General features: G+C 39.1%; 1 protein-coding gene across 6 annotated transcripts in view; it reads right to left on the bottom strand.

Annotated features, from left to right (window-relative positions):
- C12H12orf4 (chromosome 12 C12orf4 homolog) overlaps nucleotides 1-20,589 on the bottom strand; it is a 44,440-nt gene that overhangs the window by 4,740 nt on the left and 19,111 nt on the right. For 3 of the 6 annotated variants that reach the window (XM_057702681.1, XM_057702685.1, XM_057702682.1), the window contains 5 exons: nucleotides 18,434-18,540; nucleotides 17,871-18,068; nucleotides 16,892-17,020; nucleotides 12,702-12,776; nucleotides 8,924-9,126 (listed from right to left, as the gene is read on the bottom strand). In XM_057702681.1, coding sequence (XP_057558664.1) covers nucleotides 8,924-9,126; nucleotides 12,702-12,776; nucleotides 16,892-17,020; nucleotides 17,871-18,068; nucleotides 18,434-18,540 — 712 coding nt within the window. The other 3 variants (XM_057702684.1, XM_057702683.1, XR_009048441.1) reach the window with 3 other exon arrangements.

Raw genomic sequence — 20,589 nt, 5'->3', positions numbered from 1 at the left:
CCAATGCAGCCAAAAATAAATACAATTTTTAAAAAATGGTACAGAGAACTGCCATACACTCCCACACTCAGTTTCCCCTGTTAACGTCTTACATTAGTATGGCACTAGAAGTGAGGCTGTCCACACACCTATCAAAAATAAAGAGAACATATGACACAAATGAACTTACCTACAAAACAAAAAACAGGCTCACAGACGTAGAGAACAGACTTGTGGTTGCCAAGGGGGAGGAGGTTGGGGAGTGAAGGAGTGGGAGTTTGGGATCAGCAGATGCAAACTATTATATACAAGATGGATGAACAGGTCCTACTGCATAGCAGGGAACTATATTCAGTATCTTGTGATATACCATAATAGAAAAGCATATAAAAAATGTAAATATATGTATAACCACGTAACTCTGTTGTACAACAGTAATTAAACACAACACTGTAAATCAACTATACTTCAATAAAATTAAAAAAAAAAGAATAAAGAGAACAGACTACATCAAAAACTGGCAGGAAAATCCTTTAGCAATTTTAATCCATTTTGGGTTTTCAGTGATATGCACATTTAAAGCAACAGCAGACTACAACAACTGAATTCTTTTCTGCACTATGAAATCACAACTAGGGACTTCCCTGGTGGTACAGCGGTTAAGAATCCGCCTGCCAATGCAGGGGACACGGGTTCAAGCCCTGGTCTGGGAAGATTCCACATGCTGCAGAGCAATTAAGCCCATGCACCACAACTACTGAGCCTGCACGCTAGAGCTGAGAGCCACAACTATTGAGCCCATGTGCTGCAACTACTGAAGGCTGCACACCTAGAGCCCGTGCTCCACAACAAAAGAAGCCACTGCAATGAGAAGCCCACGCACTGCAACAAAGAGTAGCCCTGGTTGCTGCAACCAGCGAAAGCCCGTGCACAGCAACAAAGACCCAACTCAGCCAATAAATAAATTAAAAAATAATAATAATAAATAAATAAATGTATTTAAAAAAAGGGAAGCCACCCAATTTCAAAAAAAAATCACAATTGTGAAATTACAGGCATTCAGATGACGACATTGAGGTGAAATAACCAAAACACAGACACAAAAACATTCTAAACAATTGACATGAGAAGAAAATTATTAAGAAAGAACCTAAAAGTTCACTTCGGAAATGTTTCCCCACCAAATAAGGGCTTTTTCTCCCTTATCATTTAAGGAGCCAGATGAATCAGAAGCAGTTAGAAAGAAGCAGCTAGAATCTGATCTTCCAAGTACCCCATGCAGCTTTACTGAACTTAATCATACCTGTCAAATGGCCATGATCTCACTAAAGGATTTCTATTTGCTGTCAGTTAAAAAATAAAACCCCAAACACATTTTTATTCTTTCTACTGGGTGCACTATTTCCTTGCAAATATAGTACAATAAACAAATTACTTAAAAACCAGAAAAAAACCTGAACTACTATTGATACATTATTATTAACTCAAATCCATAGTGCATGCAGATTTCCCTGGTTTTTACCTGATGACGTTTTCTGTTCGAGGACCACATCCAGGACACTTCACTCTATTGAGTCATTATGTCACCTTAGGCTTCTCTTGCCCTGAGTTTCTCAGATTTCCTTTGTTTCTGACGACCCAGACAATTTTGAGGAGGGCTGGTCAGGTATTTTGTAGGATGCCCCCTACTGGAATTTGATGTTTTCATCGTGATTAGACTGGAGCTATGGATTCTGGCAGGAAGACTACAGAGGTGAAGCGTCATTTTCATCACACCATATCAAGGGCAGATACTACCAATGTGATTTATGACTGGTGATGTGGCTGGGGAGCTGTTTTTAAGGTTTCCAGCCCTGACCTTCCACTCTGTCCTCTTTGGGAAGAATTCACTCACTGTGAGCAGCCCACACTTAAGAGATGGAAATTCTGTGCTCTCCTCCTTGAGGAGTATCTACAAAAATTACTTGGAATTCTTCTGCATGGGGGGTTTGTTTCTTTTCCCGTATTAACTTATTCAATCATCTGTTCATATCAGTATGAACTCATGGATATTTACCTTATATTGTGGGTTTTACTACCAAACCTTTTCTCAGTCTTGTTCTAACTGGCCTTCCCAGCATTATTTTTCCTGAAACGTGCCCGCCCCTCTCTGGGGCTGAGTGTCACTGAGGCCTTCACCCATCTCTGAGGGTGTCTGTGATCTCAGGCCTAGTTATAGCTATTGCTTGCCATCTAGCTTCCTGGACCCCAGGACTTCCCCTTCGAACTGATTTTGGCTAATTTATCTGAAGTACAATACCCTTCTGATCACATTACACTCCTGTATAGTAACTTGCAATTGCTTCCTATTGTCTTATGAATAATACCTAAGACGTTCTTCAGTATTTAAGAGTGCTTACCTTAGGTCCCAAACTATCTCAGCTTCCATGACTTTTAAATTAAGAAAAGTTGGTTTCACTCAAGCTGCCTGTGCGCCTTTGCCTGAACATGCTCTGCAATGCCTCTCACCCTCCTCCCATTTTCCTCAAGCCCTTCTTCTGCCTAGAACGCCCTCCCCATTCTTCCCATCTGTTGAAACCTGCTCTTCCCTCCCTAACCGCCAGCTCCTTCACGAAGTATTTCCCAGTTCCCCAGCTATAAATGGTGTCTCTGTCTCTGAACTCCCAAATACTTTGTTTTTGTTTTATCTCCATGATCACATTTTACTGTCTTTTTTTTGGGGGGGGGGTGGTGGTGGTAGAGGAATAGGCAGGGAGATGGGATCTATGTCTTCGTTCCTACACTACGGTGTGTGCTCCCTAAGGGCAGGAACCGCTCTCTATTCACCTTTATTACCTTTAGGATGATGCCTCCTGCAACACTGAGCACACAGATGCTCAAACGTATAGGCTGAGTGAACTGTTTACTACCCATGGAAATTTAAAAAGAAAGTGACTTTCTCTGTAGCCAGAATTAGGCTTTGAGAAGAAACTACTTTTTGTGTTCAAGATACTTTGTTTGAAGACTGATAAATAAAAGGGGTCTAGTTGCCGAAAGGGCTAAAAAGTAGACTCCTCTTTTCTAAGACTCTGGAAGCTTACAAAAATGACTAGTAGAATTTTCTGATGTTTAAATTATGTTTATAATACTTCTTAGCATCCAAGTTCAGGAAGAACCACGGCGTCTTACGGGAGTACACACACGCATGAAATGACAAGTTCTTGTCTTCTGGCTTATTTCTGCCTAGTTTAAAAAAATGTACAGAGGCAGCAAGGAAACTAAAAATATCTACCTACAGCTAAGAGGAAATGCTGACAGCTCTGAAAACTACAATAAAAACGTTTTACATTTACATGGAACTTTATAATATACATAATTTGTATCTCACAAAAAACAATCTTTATAAACTAAAAAAGACACTGAGAAAGGTACAGTGAACCACTTAAGGTCATATGACAGTCGGAGACTTGCATATTTTCATTTTCTTAACTATTTTTTGATGAGAAAAGGTTTTAAATTTTAATGAAGTACAATTTATTAAGTTTTCCTTTTATGGTTTATGTTTTTTGTGTGTCTTAACAAATCTCTGCTTAATCTGATACCAAGATTTTCTTTCAAGTTTTCCTCTAGAGGTTTTGTAGTATTATTAGCTCTCTTGCCTCAGGTCCATGAGCCAATGAAAGTTAATTTTTATGTATGATTGTGAGGTAAGGCTCAAGGTTACTTTTTCCTATATAAATACCCAATTTTTTCAACACCGCTGGGTGGAAACACCACCCTTTCTCCCACTGACCTACCTTGGCATCTGTGCTGTATATCAAAGGACCATATATGCAGAGATTTATTTCTGGATTCTTTATTCTGCTCCTTTGATCCACAGTCTATTCTTTTGCCAATGTCACATTGTACTGGTTACTGCAGCTTTTGCTAAACTTGTAAGCCTTGAAATCAACTGATGTAAGTTTCCCAACTTTGTTCTTTTTCAAAACTGTTTTGTCTGTTTTAGGTCCTGTGTATTTCATATAAATTTTAGAATTAGCTTGTCAATATCTCCAAAATTACCTTATGAGGATTTTCATTGGGATTTAAACCTATAGATCAGTTTGAGGACTGATAACAATACTGAGTCTTCCAACCAATGAACACAGTACATCTATGTATTTATGTCTTCTAAATTTCTTTCAGTAACTAAAAACTCAGTTTTGTAGCTGCTAGGTCATTTTTCACAGCATCTTCTTACTTGAAGACATTTTAAGCTTGTCTTCAAGGTCTTTAAACACAGTAATCAACTATTTTATGGTCTGGGTCTCACAATTACAGGACCTTGGAAGTCTATATGTATCTGTCTTTAGGTTTGGTTATTTCTGCTGGTTTTCATTAGTGGTGTTTTATTTACTTACTCTTCACTTGCATTAAACATTTTATTAAAGGATTATATGTGGGAATAAATGCTAAAGTATAACTGAGTATTTGCATCAGCTTAAAATGCTACTCTAAAACGTACCATTTTTTTTGAAATACCATGGAAATAATCAGAATCAAGGAATTAGAGTCATACTATTATAATAAAGCACTTGTTTTTACATATAAAAAAGCATCATCTGTCAGTAGCTTGTCTTATAATCTGTAATTTATTGACATCTACGATTAGCCTTTGAATTATCTCAGGCTAAGGTCAAGGCTAAGTACTACTCACATGAGGACAACCGATGTGCAGTGTGAGCACAGAGCTTCTGAAGGGCCAGCCTTCAACACCGACACACAGAATACACATGGTCCCAGTGTGTTCAAGTCAGGATCATGATGGAAATGATGAGAGACCGAAGCACAAGTTAGAACAGGGATGGTTCTAGTGGTTTGACCAAAAGTAGATGGAAAAAAAGTAATCAAGTCCCTTCACTGCCCCACTTCTCCAAAGATCATCCCCTTTAATCCCTCGATAGCTTGCTTTCTTGCTTTCGGTATGTGTGGTTAATAGTGTGGTCTAGAGCAAATATCTATGAGCCAAATTAGTAACTTCACACTCTTCAGAATGATGTGAATGAATGCAAAGTTTCATCGGTGCTAAAGAGAGAACACACCAAAATACCAATTCCTGGCAGGATCCCCGGATATCTTCAAAGTGACAATTTAATTTTCAGATGATATGAACCCTCGCATTCTGTGTACTTTCACTCAGTGCTACTCGGCAGCAGGTGGGTCGGAGAAGGAACTAGAGAGTCGCAGGCACCTGCACAAACACACCCAGGCGGTTTTTAAATTCCCCATCTGCCCACACAGCGACTCCATCCCAAGCACCCCTGTCATTTGTTCTCTGATTGAAACCAGCACCTAAAAAGGATGGCTTTGAGGACTCGGACAAAGTAAACCCCAAGCTTTAGAAGTCAACGAGGTCACGAGAAGACATGACTTACAACTAGGTGACATCGTGGGATGTGGCCTGTAGTCCCATAAGGAGCTCTCTTCTGGAAGTAAGCCTTAATATATGTTATACAGGGGGTGGGGTCTACAATGCGGTGGGTCTAGTAAGCACCAAACGCTTTTGATCACGAGTTCTAAGTAACAACCAAGCGACTAAATCTTAGCATCACACCTGTGAGACCACCTGACAGAAGTCCACTGAAGAAGCTGAACAGATCACGTGAAACACTTCACACTCTGGAAATGAGACAGGAAACTGGGCACTATGGCTACACTTTAGATGATAATTGGGCACTGCACACACACAGTAGATTCTAAACCTGTGACACTGAAATAAGGATGACAATTCTGATTATAATTTTAGACAATACCTTTTACCTAAAGTTAGTAGCCATACTTGGACAACCCAACCTGAATCTTCTGATTAGGGTAAGGCTGAATGGCAGAGGTGATTAACTGGCATATACTTTTAGGTCTTCACTGTGTGTCTTAGGTGGTAGATATGAGAATTATTTCCTGGGTTTATGCACCCCTGAGGGAAACTGCCAGACGATCCATTATCTCAAGTATGTGCCTCGGAGGTTCCTGAAATGCTTGTGTTAATCAGTTTCATAACCATCATCAGAAGGTGAGAAACAGCAGTCTGGCTTCCTCACTTTTCACATTTAACAGTCACTTTGGGAAACTATTTGACTGCACCTACCGAAGCTAAACACGCACTTGGCCTGATGTCTACCAATTCCACCCCTAAGTGCGTGCCCAACAGAAATGCCAGAACATGTGTGCTAGAATGTTCACAACAGCATTCGTCAGAATAACCAAAACCTGGAAACTACCTAAAGGTCCACAAACAGTAGAAGGACTAAATAACTGTGGTCCAGTCATGCAATGAAACAATCTACAACAATGAGAATGAACAATAATACGGACAAATTTCACACACATGATACTGGGTGAAAGGCCGCAGATACAGGAGTATGTACGACAGGGTCCCACTGATGTAAGTTATAAAGACACACCTAACCACTCTGCGCTTTTCAAAGTGAAAACAGTGGTTACCCTTGTGGCGGGAACGCGGGTGAAGCAACAGGGAGGCAGCACGGGCCAGCCTCTGGGTGCTGGCTGGTGACGTTCTGTTTCATCATCTGGGCGCTGGCGATGCTGGTGTTCAGTTGGTGAAAATGTGAGCTGTATGTTTATGTGCGCTTTTCTTTATGTGTATTATATGCTAACAAAAGGTTAAAAACAAAGAACAACATCTGTGTCAACCACAACAACCGCAACAGCTAAAACCCTTAAGTCCCAAATGACTCAACAAGTTAACAGCACAAACAAAAGGCAAGGTCAGGGACTTGGGGTTCATGACCTGCGGGTTCATTCCCCGTCTATCAGGTTAGACTCACTCCAGGACGACAGTGTCTTCGGATTGCAAAGATTTACAGAGATGAAACCGGCAGGAGCAGGATGTCTTCCTTCTTGCCAATAGACTATTTTTTCCTTTCCTTTTCTTTTTTTAAACTGCAATTCACTTCTACAGCTGTTTTTATCGGCCCTGGGACATGGACTGTTTCCGACACTGCCATCATTACCTTGCACACACTGCCGTGTGGTAACTGAGAATCTGGCCAGTCTGTTTGGTACAGGAAGAAAACAAGGGCCGAAATGCTCTGAGGATCGTTGCATGAAAGCTAAGACAGATACCGCGTCTATATCCTGTGCAGTGTCATCTGAGTTTGTAGGATAAACTTCTTGACCTGAATGGATGTTCAAATACGACCGATGGGAGGATCGTGGCTCAATATACTTTCATGAATTAAAATGGACACTCTGGGAACAGGCTTAATGTTCTGCAGCTGGCTGTCCCAATTTAAAACATGTAACTTTTGTGACATTGTGGGAGAGGGCCTGCTAGTAGTATCAGATGTCTGGAAGTAAATCTGAACTTAGTGACTTTTGGAAACACTGTTTTTGAGGTTGTTTCCCACCTACATATAACCATTTTTATAAACTGGTTAACCAGGAGGCCAGCTGCAGGAATGTTTGGATGTTTCCGTGGGGCTGGAATTCATCACAAACTTTCTTTGTTACTCCTCAAAGACTCTTTTATAGACGGACTAGTTAGTGAAGGTAACAATGGCTAGAAATTCCTGATGGGACTAAAGCTTTATAAAGCTACGGGGCGGGGGGGGGAACATGTTGGTCACTCTCTCCTAATGCCACATTAGGTACGACTGAGGCTGAGAAATTACAAAGTGTGATGCAGCTTTCACCCGTTGGAGCCTGAATCCTCTTCATCAAAATGATAGTGTGTCTGGTAAAAATACAAATGGATTGCAAGTGGAAAATCTTTTAAAATCATCTTGTCTTACACGCAGTGGATTTTTTGTGTGTGTTTATACAGAGCACCGCATTTAAAATGAGGCCTCATAATATGATGAGTCTAAGCTGGGACTTAGTCACTAAAAAGTACAATATCAATCTTTTACACTGCGCTTTAAGATATAGTATTTACACACATCTATTGTTTTGGTAAATACCTTTTAATAATCAACGATCAGACTTCCTTCCTTTCACAAGCTGTATTTGCCAGCTAGCCATTTTGCATTTTAAAAAATGCCACTCAAAATGGACGATGCCTTAGAGGGCCGGGATGGGGAGGGTGGGGGGGGAGTCGAGGGATGGAGGGAATATGGGGATATGTGTATAAATACAGCCAATTGACTTTGGTGCACCTCAAAAACTGGTACAAGAGTGTAAAGCAATTATATTCCAATAAAAAAAAATGCCACTCAAAATAAGCAGGTCCCATACTGCTGATACAGCTCCTTCACCCTGTTGGCCACTGGCTCTCCCAGAAGGACCTGCCTGTACCTGTTTGTTCTGAGGCTGCTTTGTCCCTCCAGAAGTTGAATTTTTAGTCTCTGTATTATTTCTACAACTTATCCCCTTTAACCAGTTTTTATGTAGGTGAGGGAAGAAAGCAGGCGAGAAAGCAGTCATGGAAAGAGATTTTTTAAATTAAAAATGTAAAATAAAGTACAGTACATCATAAAATGAATGAATGATTATGCCACATTTTAGTTGTGGAAGCCAATACTTGTATTATCCTAAGAGTATCCTTGAAAAAATGTTCAAATGAGGCTAGACTCTTCCTGTCACCTCACATCTCTTTCTACTGCCTATTAATGCCTACTCAGAGAATGCAAACTAATTTTCATGTTAGCTGAAGCCAAATACAAACGTGGAGGTAAATCTAAAGCTACTTAAGACAAAAATAGAGGAGAAGGGGGAGGACTGGGGACACACGCCTTATCCAAAGCTAAAGATAAGTCTGACTTTCTAGTTCACCTATTACAGAATAATGCTAGAATTCTTCTGAACATATATGGTTAAGGATTATTCACTGTTTTATATTACATGTCACTCAATTCTATTAACCAGATAGGAGACGCAAAAGTTCCTTAGTTAAAAAGAAAAAGTGCTTTTAAAATGTAAAGTGGATTATTATTAATTTTCAGAAAACGGTATTTTTCTACCTGCTTACCTCTGACATATCATGCACGAGCAGGAGAGGAATACTGATTGTTGTGATGTCATGGGTACAGCAAACCTTGAGTATGTTTCGGAGACCCATAATGGCAGGGTCCCGAGCAGTGATGTTTCCTGACTTCACATTGTCATCCACACAGAGATGGAAAGCAACATGTATTTCTGAGAGATTAGAGTGCCGAGTAATGTAAAATTCTCCTGTGAACAGCAGATACAATCATGACTTTCAAACACATAAGTCACATTCATCAGGGGGCTTTATAAACTACAGTCAATGTGTTGAATCAGCAGAGGGGTATCAGGAACCTGTGTTGGGCTCAGGAAGCAAATATGACTAGTGTTCCTTAATTCTTGGAAAGAAGGTGATGAAAGAAAAAGAGGCCAAATTTACCTTAGGTTCATAAATTGGTCTGAAGAGACCACCAAGCAGTAAGTAACTCAAATGAGTACTTATCATTGCTATTTTGATGTAAATGCCCAAAATGTCCTACTTAACTCAAACTGAATAAAAACAGGCTACTTGATGACCTGTCTTCCCTGCACCGAGTCTGCTCCTCTCCATCTCAGTTTATGGGTCCAGTCTCCCTTTAGCTGCAAAGGACAGAAACACAGAAGTTGCCCGTAATTACTTTCCTTCTCTCAATGCCTCCTCCCAATCCAATTCACCACCAATTACTTTCAGTGAATCTACAACAAATATTTACCTCAAATACCTCAAATGTGAGCACTCCAGTTTTATTGCTATCACCCTGGCTCATGCTGCCACTACTTCACCTAGGTTTCTGTACTCTGCCTCTGAATTAACCTCTCTGCCCCTATTCTTGCCCATCTACAAACCACATCCACATTTGCAGCTAAAAGGATTTAAGTATAAATCAGATTACATCACCCTCCCACTTAACATGGTCCAACAGGCTCACACGACACTTAGGAAAAAATCCAGACTCCGTCCTCTTGTCTCACCCTCTCTTCCTGCTCTTGCCACACAGACTCTCTTTAAGGTCTTCAAACACACAGGGCTTGTTCCTGATCCAGGGCTGCTTCCCGAGAGGCTTTCCCCCAAGATTCTTGTCTAGCTGACTGCTTTCCGCCAATCATGTCTCAGAGCGAAGGTCACCTCCTCCCACAGGTCTTCCTTGACTGACCCATCTGACTGATACAGGACTCCCTCACCCCTCACTTATTCTCTTTCACATTGTTCTGTTTTATTTTCTTCTCAGCACCGAAATTATTTTGCTATTTGCTTATGAGATTATTTTAAAGAGACCACTGTTTACAGGCCATGATCGTAGGGATTTTGTCTCTCTTCTTTAACGCTCTATCTTTAGCATGTGGAGAAACAGGATGTGCTACGTAGAAGGTACTCGATAAATATTTGTTCCACGAGTGGGAGACAAATATTTTAGACTGAATGCTGGAGCAGTGTTTATCAAACCTTAACATCCAGGCTTTCCACAATCACTCTATTTTCTAGGTAGCCACGCTAGCCACTGGCTTTTATATTCTGCAGTTTCTGTCAATATAAATAAATAGGAAACATATAAAAAATGTTTTTATAAACATACCCGCCTCACTGGAAATTCTGATGTGTCCTTCTAGGAAAACTCTGCTCTTCTAAGAATTACTGTTCCATCACTAACCCACGTCCTCACAAATGCTGCTCCTCCTGGCTTCAAAGCCCCTATCTTAGGATGCTACTCATATGTACTTATAAGCATACAGTGTGTCTGCAGCACTGGGTACCCTTTGGCACAATGCTTAACCATTCCCAGTTAGCAGTGTACATAAGCTGTGCCCACAGATGACAGTGACAGGCCCCAGGCAAAGGTCTTTTTTTTTTTTTCTTTAACTTACGATAAATGAACCAGATAAGCAGTAAAAGAAATGAAAGAAAGGCCAGTGACAGAGAGATCTAAACAAACTAGACAAAGTAAAAGTAAAAAGAAAATTGTCCGGAGATGAGTAGTACAGCTGTAATTTCCCTGGCAGGCAACAGAAGACGCAGGCTGCTTATCAGAAACCTGGTAGATCCTGTGAAGCATCTCACCTCTTGACCTCCTACTGATGGTTTAGATGAGGGGTGTCATAGCATTAAACATGGGCTACGGTCCAGCACTGAGGCCGAGGACTTAGTGGACAAGTCAGGTGCTCCTAATCCCCAAACTGGCACTGCTTTCTTTGACCTCAGATGACTTGTCCTGGGCCTCATTTTACCCATTAGTAACACGGGGGTCTCGGAGCTGACAGTAGTAATCAAAATAACATAATACGGTAGAAAAAGGACCAGACTGGGTGTTTAAAAGATCTGGTCCTTAACATTTACTGGCCAAGTGATCTTGGGCAAATCAATTCAACTTATAGATCCTCTGTATTTTGTGAATTACATGGGGGAAAATAATGCCTGACTGCTTTCCTTTCCTTACAAAGTTTTGAGAATTAGATGATATAAGCTACAAATACTTTGATAATGATAAGGCAAACCCACTGGTTAAAAGACACATAAATCAAACTTTTTCTTTGCAACTTCAAAATCTAAAAGTGTTTTGTGATTTGGATCTTTCTCATCTCCTGCACACTTCCTGGCGGTGCAGTCATCCTTTACCCAAATGGAAATTCAGTGCCCTTTAGCATAGCTAACTGAATTGTTATTGCCTCTTTTCTAATGCCGATTTATGACACACACTCCTGATTTGCTGGTAAAAATGGGATACTAACCTATAGGCTTTTTCTAAAAAGCAGCAAGAATGAAAATAAATATAGCAGTAAAAAGTTAAGTTTAAAAAAAAAAAAAATCAGACGTCGGTACCTCCGGAACAGATAAGACTGGCACATTTTAAGAAAGCCACAAAATATAGATGATTTAAATTATGGATCTACAAAGAGAAATATAATAAATCCTGTCTCAATGAAGGTATTTTTAGATGGAGTGGAGGACAGTTTCCTGTTCCACAAAGTGGAGGAAACAGCATGTGGTCACTCAATCCTGCCGCTAACATTATCCGCTAAGGTGGGCTATCTGAGGTGGGAGCACATTCGGAAGCTGACAACCACAAGGGAACTGGCCAGGGGATGAGATGAGCCCCAGGATTAAATATGAATGTGACCTGTGTGCAGAAAATCTGGGGAAGGAAATGTGAGGAAACAACTGTGGTTGCCTATGAACCTGCAACATTCACCATTTGGTTTAGAAGACTTCATGCTTCTTACATCTACACACAGGCCTTCCCTGCTATGCCCTGTCACAGAAACACTACTAGGCATCATCAGAAAGCATTTAATCGGGAAGAGGGTCAAGAGGCTGAATTTCCAGCTGATAAACAATATACCCCAGAATAATAAAGGAGATTAAAGAAGTGGAAAGCAGGAAAATTTATGGGGAAATGGCAATGAAAAAGATTCTAAACCAGATGACCCACACTCTTGCCACATGTTCGATTGTTTACATCTCTATTTACTACTGTTTATATTTCAGAGTAAAAATTACTTGTTGGTTCATTTAAGAAACTAAGAAACAATGTATCAAAGAGAAAGTCTGAAATAGTAAATAATGATAAAACTTTTGCAATTGCTTGAGGAATTTTTCTTGTATAGATCTAGGAAAAGTCAATGCTAGTATAATCGAGACAGTGTATTTATATACATACAATGTTCTAAAGTAATACACTGACAAACAAAAATTTTATAATGTACACCATAAGAACTTAAGTTTCAAATCTATGATGTCAATGTACGTGATTTTAAGAAAATCGCAGTTTAAAGTAAATAATACTTACCAGGTAAAATATTTAAATAGTTTCTATCTGCATTCTTAGTCTTATCATCACTTCCACCATTTCGGTTTCCAGAATCTATTCATAAGGTAATGGAATGTGAAAGAACACAATAACATATGAAAACACTTTACTATTAATATTGCCCAAACCACCACAATAACAGCAAAAATTACTAAGGATCTCTGGGTGCCAGGTAGTCAGATACATGCTTTACATGGATGGTCTCATTTAATTCTTACAAAACCCCTCTAACCACAACCTTACGAGGGACTAGTACTCTTTTCACATTATTTACGAGAACAAAGGTTTAGATAGGTTAAGTCACTTAACGAAGGAGGCACAGGTAAGTGGTGGAACCAGGTCTTGAACCCACATATTCAGATTCCAAATCCTGTGGTCCTGACCACATTAGACTTGCCAATGCCCTATTCTTCATCTGGGAGGTTCGGGGCACGAAGTTAACTACACATAAAATAACTTCATTAGACAGTTGTGGGGTAGCCATCTTTATTTTTAGAATCTGAGTCACTGTTGTTGATATAGCTTGTTCAGGACCACAAGCCAATGGTTAGTAGCATCAGGAATCACTTGATATTCAGCCCATTCCTGAAATTTGTTACTTCTTATCTGACACTGTATACAATTTCTTTCAAACAGGTGAGATTCTGTTTCAAATGGATTTTTTTTTTCAGATATTCAATAGTTTTTCTTTCTTTTTAGAAGGCATGATATTACTTTGAAGGATAAATGTTGGTAAAAGAAGATATAGCACATCTGATCACATTATTATGGCTGAACACAGATTATTTTATATACGTACATATACTTTCAATAGGACATACATCTGAATTGTATAAGAATTCTATGAGAACTGAAAACTGCGGGATGAATATTAGCATTCAAAGCAGCTATTTTTAAGAGGCTGTACGTTTATTCAAATTAAATATAAAACTATATTGAAATGGCCTTCAACATCAGAAAATCACTTGAAAACAGTCAGGACTTCAAATTAGTAAACTGAAAATACCAGGGGAGTAGTATGGTTTCAGAAAAGTTCTGAATAAATGTAACCTAATATTTTTACCCGCTGACTACTTTGAGTAATTGATTCACAACATCGTACCTTGTAAACGCATATATTTTATAAATAGACAGAGGGAGAGAGAGGCTTAGAGAGAAGGCTCTGTGTTGCCAGAATCCACATTTAATGCATCAGTCTGATTCGCACAGACCCATGTAATTGATAGTTTTGAATAAATGTCTGCTCACAGCACAGAAAAGAAAAAATGATAAACAAGGACTTTAACTCTGTTCACACGGGATTGAACAGACAGAATCCCTAGCAAGTAAACAAGAAAGAACAGATTATAGCCAAGTCCCCTTTCCATGTTTCAATGGTAATACTTTGTAATACTAAGAAGATGGCTATTTTTTTAATGTATATAAAATATGTACAAAAAAATGAAACTGCTTTTGGCTTATCATGAACCACAGAAATATAAAGATGCTGACATAATAAACATAGTGAGAAAAACAATGGAATGTCCTAGAATAGACAGTACTTGCGTGTCAGGATGTAAATGTGTAGAACAAACATGTGGGCATGCTCAGAAAAGGAAAAGACGGAGAAAGTATTTTCGCAAAACTCTTCTATAACGACACACGGGTTCCTCTGAGAAAGTAGTCTTTTATGAACCTACTTGTTTCACTGACTCACTTAAACCACAAAATAGTTGCTTGAACAAGAACAAAATACCACCATGATGTACACACGCTGCCTTAACCATATGTGGTTTAAAAACTTCCTCTCGTAAATAAACATCGTGTCCTTTGCCTTCTCCCACACCTGTCATGATCTCAATCTTCGTGCTTTTTAGTCACTACTAAGAATAATAGTCGAATGTGTCTGATCACATCCTTGCTAGTTTGAATGAGATGGAGGGAGAGAACAGAAGAGGACAGACTGGAACTTTCTGAAAGGTCCTTTATTGGGATACACTTCCACACTGACTTCCTAAGACTCAGCCTGGCTTTGTCGTACGTGACACACATTGCCACAGCAAAGCCACGGTGACCCGGAGTGGAAATACAAACTGGTGGGGCCGCTATGAAGAGCAGCTGCTGACACTATCAAAATTACAAATGTCTGCCCTTTAGCTCAGGAATTTCTCTTTAGGAATCTACTCCACAGATACACTCTGTCATGCACGACAATATGTGTGTAAGGTTATTCATGCATTATTACTTATAAGAGCGAAACTTTGGAACAGATGAAATGTCTGTCAATAGGGAACTGATCACTAATGGGATATCCTGCAGTGGACCACCATCCAGCAGTGAAAAGCTCTAAGGATGCTCTTTCTGTATGAATATGAAATGATGTTCAAGATAGACTATTCAGTGAAAAAAAGCAGAGGACAGAGAAGTGTGCAGAGAAAGCTGCCATGTGTGTGAAAAGGGAAAATACATAAATACAAACATACGTGTGCTCACACGCACACATAAACCATATGTCTGGAAGGTACGTATGACACAGCACTGGATGCCTCTGGAGCAGGAAACTGGATGGTTGGTGGACAGAATTACAAAGGCTATTACTGTATACTCTTTTGTACAGTTTGAATTGTGAATCTTGAGACTGTTTTACCTATTTTAGGGACAATTAAAATACAAATAAAACATTTATTTAAGTCTACTGAATAAACATGGAAACTATCGTGAATGCTAATCAAGTTGAGCCTAGAGAGCTGCATGTTGGCATCAAGAGAATGAGAGAATTCTGCAATTTACATGGGAGAGGAAACAAAGACACCTAGCAAAGATACAAGTCTCTCTCTTTACTATGAAATACGAAACGTGAACACAAAGGTACTATAAGGTTTTCTTTGAAATACTGAAGTTGCAAAACAAACAAACAAACAAACAAACAAAGACATCCAAAGTACCAGAAGCAGATTTAAAGGTTTGATTAGCAACCATTTAAAAACTTGCCATATTTTATTTCTTGGGCAAGACATCAAATTTCTCTAAGAACTAATAAAACACTGAGTATGCACTCAAGCCAGGTAAGGGCATGTATTGTAATTTTATGCCTGTGACATAATATGAAATGTCAGGAAAATAAGAAAAACACATCTTACATATATTTTTAAATGAATATGACCCCTTACATTTAGCTCCTAACTAAACAAACTTATGGCACCAATTTAATTTTTAAAGAGACTACTTTTTAAACTTTCATTATCCAATGAAAGATAGCAGAACTATTCCATAATTTGAGTCCGAGTGTTTTCTTTTATGTCTTCCCTATGTCTTTCCTTAAGTCTCCTTAAGCATAAATAGAAATCTTCTGCAAGAGAGTAGCACAGACATATACATACTACCAACTGTAAAATAGATAGCCAGTGGGAAGTTGTTGTATAACAAAGGGAGTTCAACTTGATGATGGATGATGCCTTAGAGGACTGGGAGGGGGAGGATGGGGGGGACTCGAGGGAGGGTGGGGGGGAAGTCGAGGGAGGGAGGGAATACGGGGATATGTGTATAAAAACAGATGATTGAACTTGGTGTACCCCCAAAAAAATAATAAATAAATTAATTAATTAAAAAAAAAGAAATCTTCTGAAGAAGGATGTCACGAACTTTTCCCATAGCTTTAAAATCACCTTCCAGTAAATTTCCTAGAAGGACGTTTAGATTATGGATAAATATAGAAAAAGCAGGACACAGTTCTAAACATGGTAATTTTTTAAGAGAACAACTAAAACCAATTCTTGTAACTGACTTTGTGCTACCTAAGTGGATCAAAGATGGAACATATATGAAGTGTATATTTTGGGCTATTTACCCTATGATACCAATGCCCTTTATGGTACTAATTATATCCAATTTAGAGACACAGAACTTGGATCAAAAGATCACCAACTTTCCACTGAGTGCCTACTTGAAGTATAACTATAGAACTGAATTTTAAAAACAGTTTTCCGAAGGATCGTGAACAAAATCACACAAACAAGGAAATTAAGAACAGAATCCAAGCCTCCAAAGACCTTGAATTTTGTTCTTAATTTCTTTCCTCAACTTTACCACCAATACAACTTTCTCTATTTCTGATGGCCCATATGCTGGGAGAGCACTTAGGGACAAAACATCCTGAAAGAGAAATTTTTAAAAATCTGAGTTTCACTGACCATGTGATTCTTTCAACTTGCTCCTGCGCTGGGTTCTGGCATAAAGCACCACCTGCTGGACAACCTCCAGCTGCTCTTCAATCCGAGGAAAATGAAAGTCAGTGCATTCTTGGCAAACTGTGGCAAAATCTAAGGGACCCAACACAGTTACGAACTTCTAAAGGTGAAGTGTCAAGCACTTAGTATTTACTTACAGACAGTGAGATCTAGCAGAAAGAGAATACAGCATTCACAAAGACACCTTCTCATACCTGTCCTTTCAATAACTATGTCTTATTAAGTTATGGGACAACAAGTTGGCTTTGATCAGAAACAGTCTCTCTACCACCCAAAAGAGTAAACAATTGATAGGCAAGGAAATGTTAAGGTAAGTCCAAACTTTCTTTAAATAAGAGATACTCTGATCATGATCCAGTCCCCAAAAGTGCTAAACAATATCAGGGTCTTACACTTATAATAGAAAATAAGCCTTACTTAAGCTTCTCTTAAAAAGTCATACATTTCAATGTTAAAATTTTATGTTAAAATTTTTTTAAATAACCAGAAAAAATGAATTGTACTAAGAGAGAAGGTAGAATTTTACCTAGCGTATTTAAGAAATAGGTTATTTAAAAAAAGAAAGAAAAAAAGGACAAACGGATGAGCCAGGACTCACTGAGTCAGGATCTGCTTCTAAACTGAAAAATACATTTATATCTTGATTATTCTTTTTTGTTATACCTTGAAACAAGGATCCTGTAAGAGTATCATCTGTAATGTGCTAGAATTTTGAGAAAAATGATATATCCTGAAACACCCCATGCCTGCTGAAGTATGAAGCAAATCTCAAACGGCTGTGTCTGGATATGAGTGCTGTTTTGTCTACGTGAATAGTGGGATGACTCAAGCCTTTTTTTAAGTTTTTCCCTAATTCCTTTCTTTTTAGAATGGTATTAAGTGGAGAACTTGAATGGCATAAGTATGCATCCTGTTAACTTACCTCTTTTAATACCGCTATATGAATTGATGCGATTGTCCACCAGCAACACCAGGCCACAGAGGGCCGTGGAGTAAAGCGAAAGTGCTGTCTGGAGACGGTGGAGTTTCACGCCGCTTCGGTGATTCCTCTTGTGCTTACAGAAATCCAGCATATCTGCTCTCAGCAACCTCAGGTTATGCATGGTCTTCAACTGGGCTCCTGGGGGTAGGCGACAGGCCCAGGAAGATACTTAGACAGCAGCAGAAAGCCAGCAGAGCGGGAGGCAAATCTCTGTGGCAAGAATCCAGGTAAATCTGTGCTACAAATAATTTAAAATGGGCCCTGCAATGTTCTATTTGAATAACTATTAATATTTCATCTATTTGCAAAAAAAAAAAAATATTTGAGCTAAAATAGAAAACTTACAGCCAATAAACTATAGGCCTTCTTGGAGCAGAACATAACTTTTCACAGAAAGAACCTGGATATATTCTGCTCATATGCTAGGGAGTTTTCTCTTACAGATTAAAATAAAGTTTCACAGGTTGCAATAAACTGTGACTGCAAAAAATTAATATACTTACCTAAGTGAATGGTAAAACTTTCCTCTAACTTTCTCTGTTCCTCATAAATCCTGCCATTTGCTTCAGTGGATTCTCTGAACTGATTTGGTTGAACTTTAATTTCCTCACTGAAATTGAAAAAATTATTGACATGAGCTTTTTTTTTTTTGAATGTCTGTCAAGAACTTTTCCTAAAGGAAAGAAAGCGTTATAATGAAATGAAATGAAACAGCTGAAAGTAGCACTTAATTTATTCCTAAATTTATCCTTTATCCATGGGGACAAGTAAGGTCACTAGCACTCACAGGTTGTAAAATTCCCATTTATTCTTCCATTTCTTTGGTTATTTCTTTCAGTAAGTGACGCATGTTTTAGACATTACAATATCAATTCATATGTCATCATTTAATATTTCTTAGTAGCTAAGAGAATGATTAAATAAAGTGACTAACATTACTTTAAAATGTTTAAAATGACATTTAAAAAAGTGTAATATATCCTATATCAGACTTAGCATTGGCAAAACTAGAAAATAAGTGAAGTGATAGAAATGAAAATTAAAGATGAAAAAATCAAATAAAAGGAATAATAAAAAAAGATGAAGTTCAGTTTGATGTATTCATATCCTCTATTTTATTTTTTTTACCATTTCCTGTTTTTTCACAGCCAACAATCTCCCATTAAAGGACTTCTCTCTTTGCTCTACTCTGCCCTTGTGCCTCCTGAAAAGGTTTCCAAGGAGGCACCAGAACTGTACACCTGTTCGATTCAAACTTCATGGTAAGCTGAAGATGATATAGGTGTGCAACAGTCACCCACTCCACTGACTACATTTTGGGGGTAAATCCAAACAGTCTCATTAGCATCACTGACTGACTTTATTAGTAAATACGGCAAATTTACACCCCAAAGTAAATTCGTATAAATTTATGTTAATAAAACATCCTCATCTTACGATGTAGAAAGCCACAAGAGAATGTTGCTCCCATTCTAATAAAAAGAAAAACCTGGGTAATCTACAAGATCATAACTTTTTCAGAGACTTGAGGTAACAAGGCAATCAAGAAACTAAACTCTAAAGTGTGACATGCCCCTCCCAGGAGAGACAGGACACACAGACAGTTTCCAGTTTGGGCAGAGCATGGTAGAATGGGTTGCTGTAATGTATGTAAGACGGTAAGGAGAAATCAGCTAAAATTTTAACAGATTCTTAAAGGTCAAGTATGGGCTAGCATGTATATTAGAACAGCAACAAGCTCTAGGCACGGGGTGGGGTGGGGGGACTCTGCATGCTCTTGCAAAGTCTTTCCCACTGGCCTGCAACAGGTGCTTCCCAGAAGACACTGCAGGCAGGGCAAGAGAAGAGACAGCCCACTTGGTGGCACAGGCAGATGTGCTAAGAACACCCCAAGCCCTCAGTGCAGATCGGCAGGGCATGCCTAAGACCACAAAGACCTGCCTCCCACCCCCGACTAGGAGCCTGGCACCAAGAACAGACACGGTCGGTCTACTGCTGGGGGTGGAGCAACAGCACACAATGGAATCTCCCGCTGCACCACAGGCCCACAAAGGCTACTGAAAGCTGAGGGTGGAGCAGGATGACAGAGGAGAACCACCTAGAAACCAAAGCCCCACTCCCAACACAAAGCAGCAGCAGCCTACCACTGTGGAAAATGAAGTCTGTGGTGTACTGAAGAACAGAAGCCACACTCAGCCTGACTGCTGACTAGATTTCCATGTCCTTCACATTAACGGCCTAGTCACTTCCGGGCATAAGTACTGTTTACCTCAGTCTCTTCTTTTCTATTACACACAACAGCCAGCATTCAGTTTAAAAAGAGAGAAGAGAGAGAGAGAGAGACAGACAGAGACATAGGCCCAAAAAAGCAAGTGAAAATAATTAAATACATAACCCACTGTTAAGAGATAAAGCAATCAACAGAAATAGACTTAGAGATGACCCAGATACTGGGTCTAAAAGAAAGGGACTTTCAAATAAGTGTGATTAAAATTCTAAAAGATTTAGTGTAAAACAACACACCAGGACAGATAAGGAATTTCAGAAAAGAAAGAAGTACTAGAAATAAACATGATTATCAGATCAATGATCACAGATGTCAATTCCTTTGAAAGGCTCATAAGCAGACCACCAACTTATTTTATGATGCCACCATTAC

This window comes from Hippopotamus amphibius, chromosome 12 (assembly GCF_030028045.1).
Source record: "Hippopotamus amphibius kiboko isolate mHipAmp2 chromosome 12, mHipAmp2.hap2, whole genome shotgun sequence".
Lineage (NCBI taxonomy): Eukaryota > Metazoa > Chordata > Mammalia > Artiodactyla > Hippopotamidae > Hippopotamus > Hippopotamus amphibius.
The sequence above is the reverse complement of the archived record's forward strand: the minus strand, read 5'-3'. Positions and strand labels throughout refer to the sequence as shown.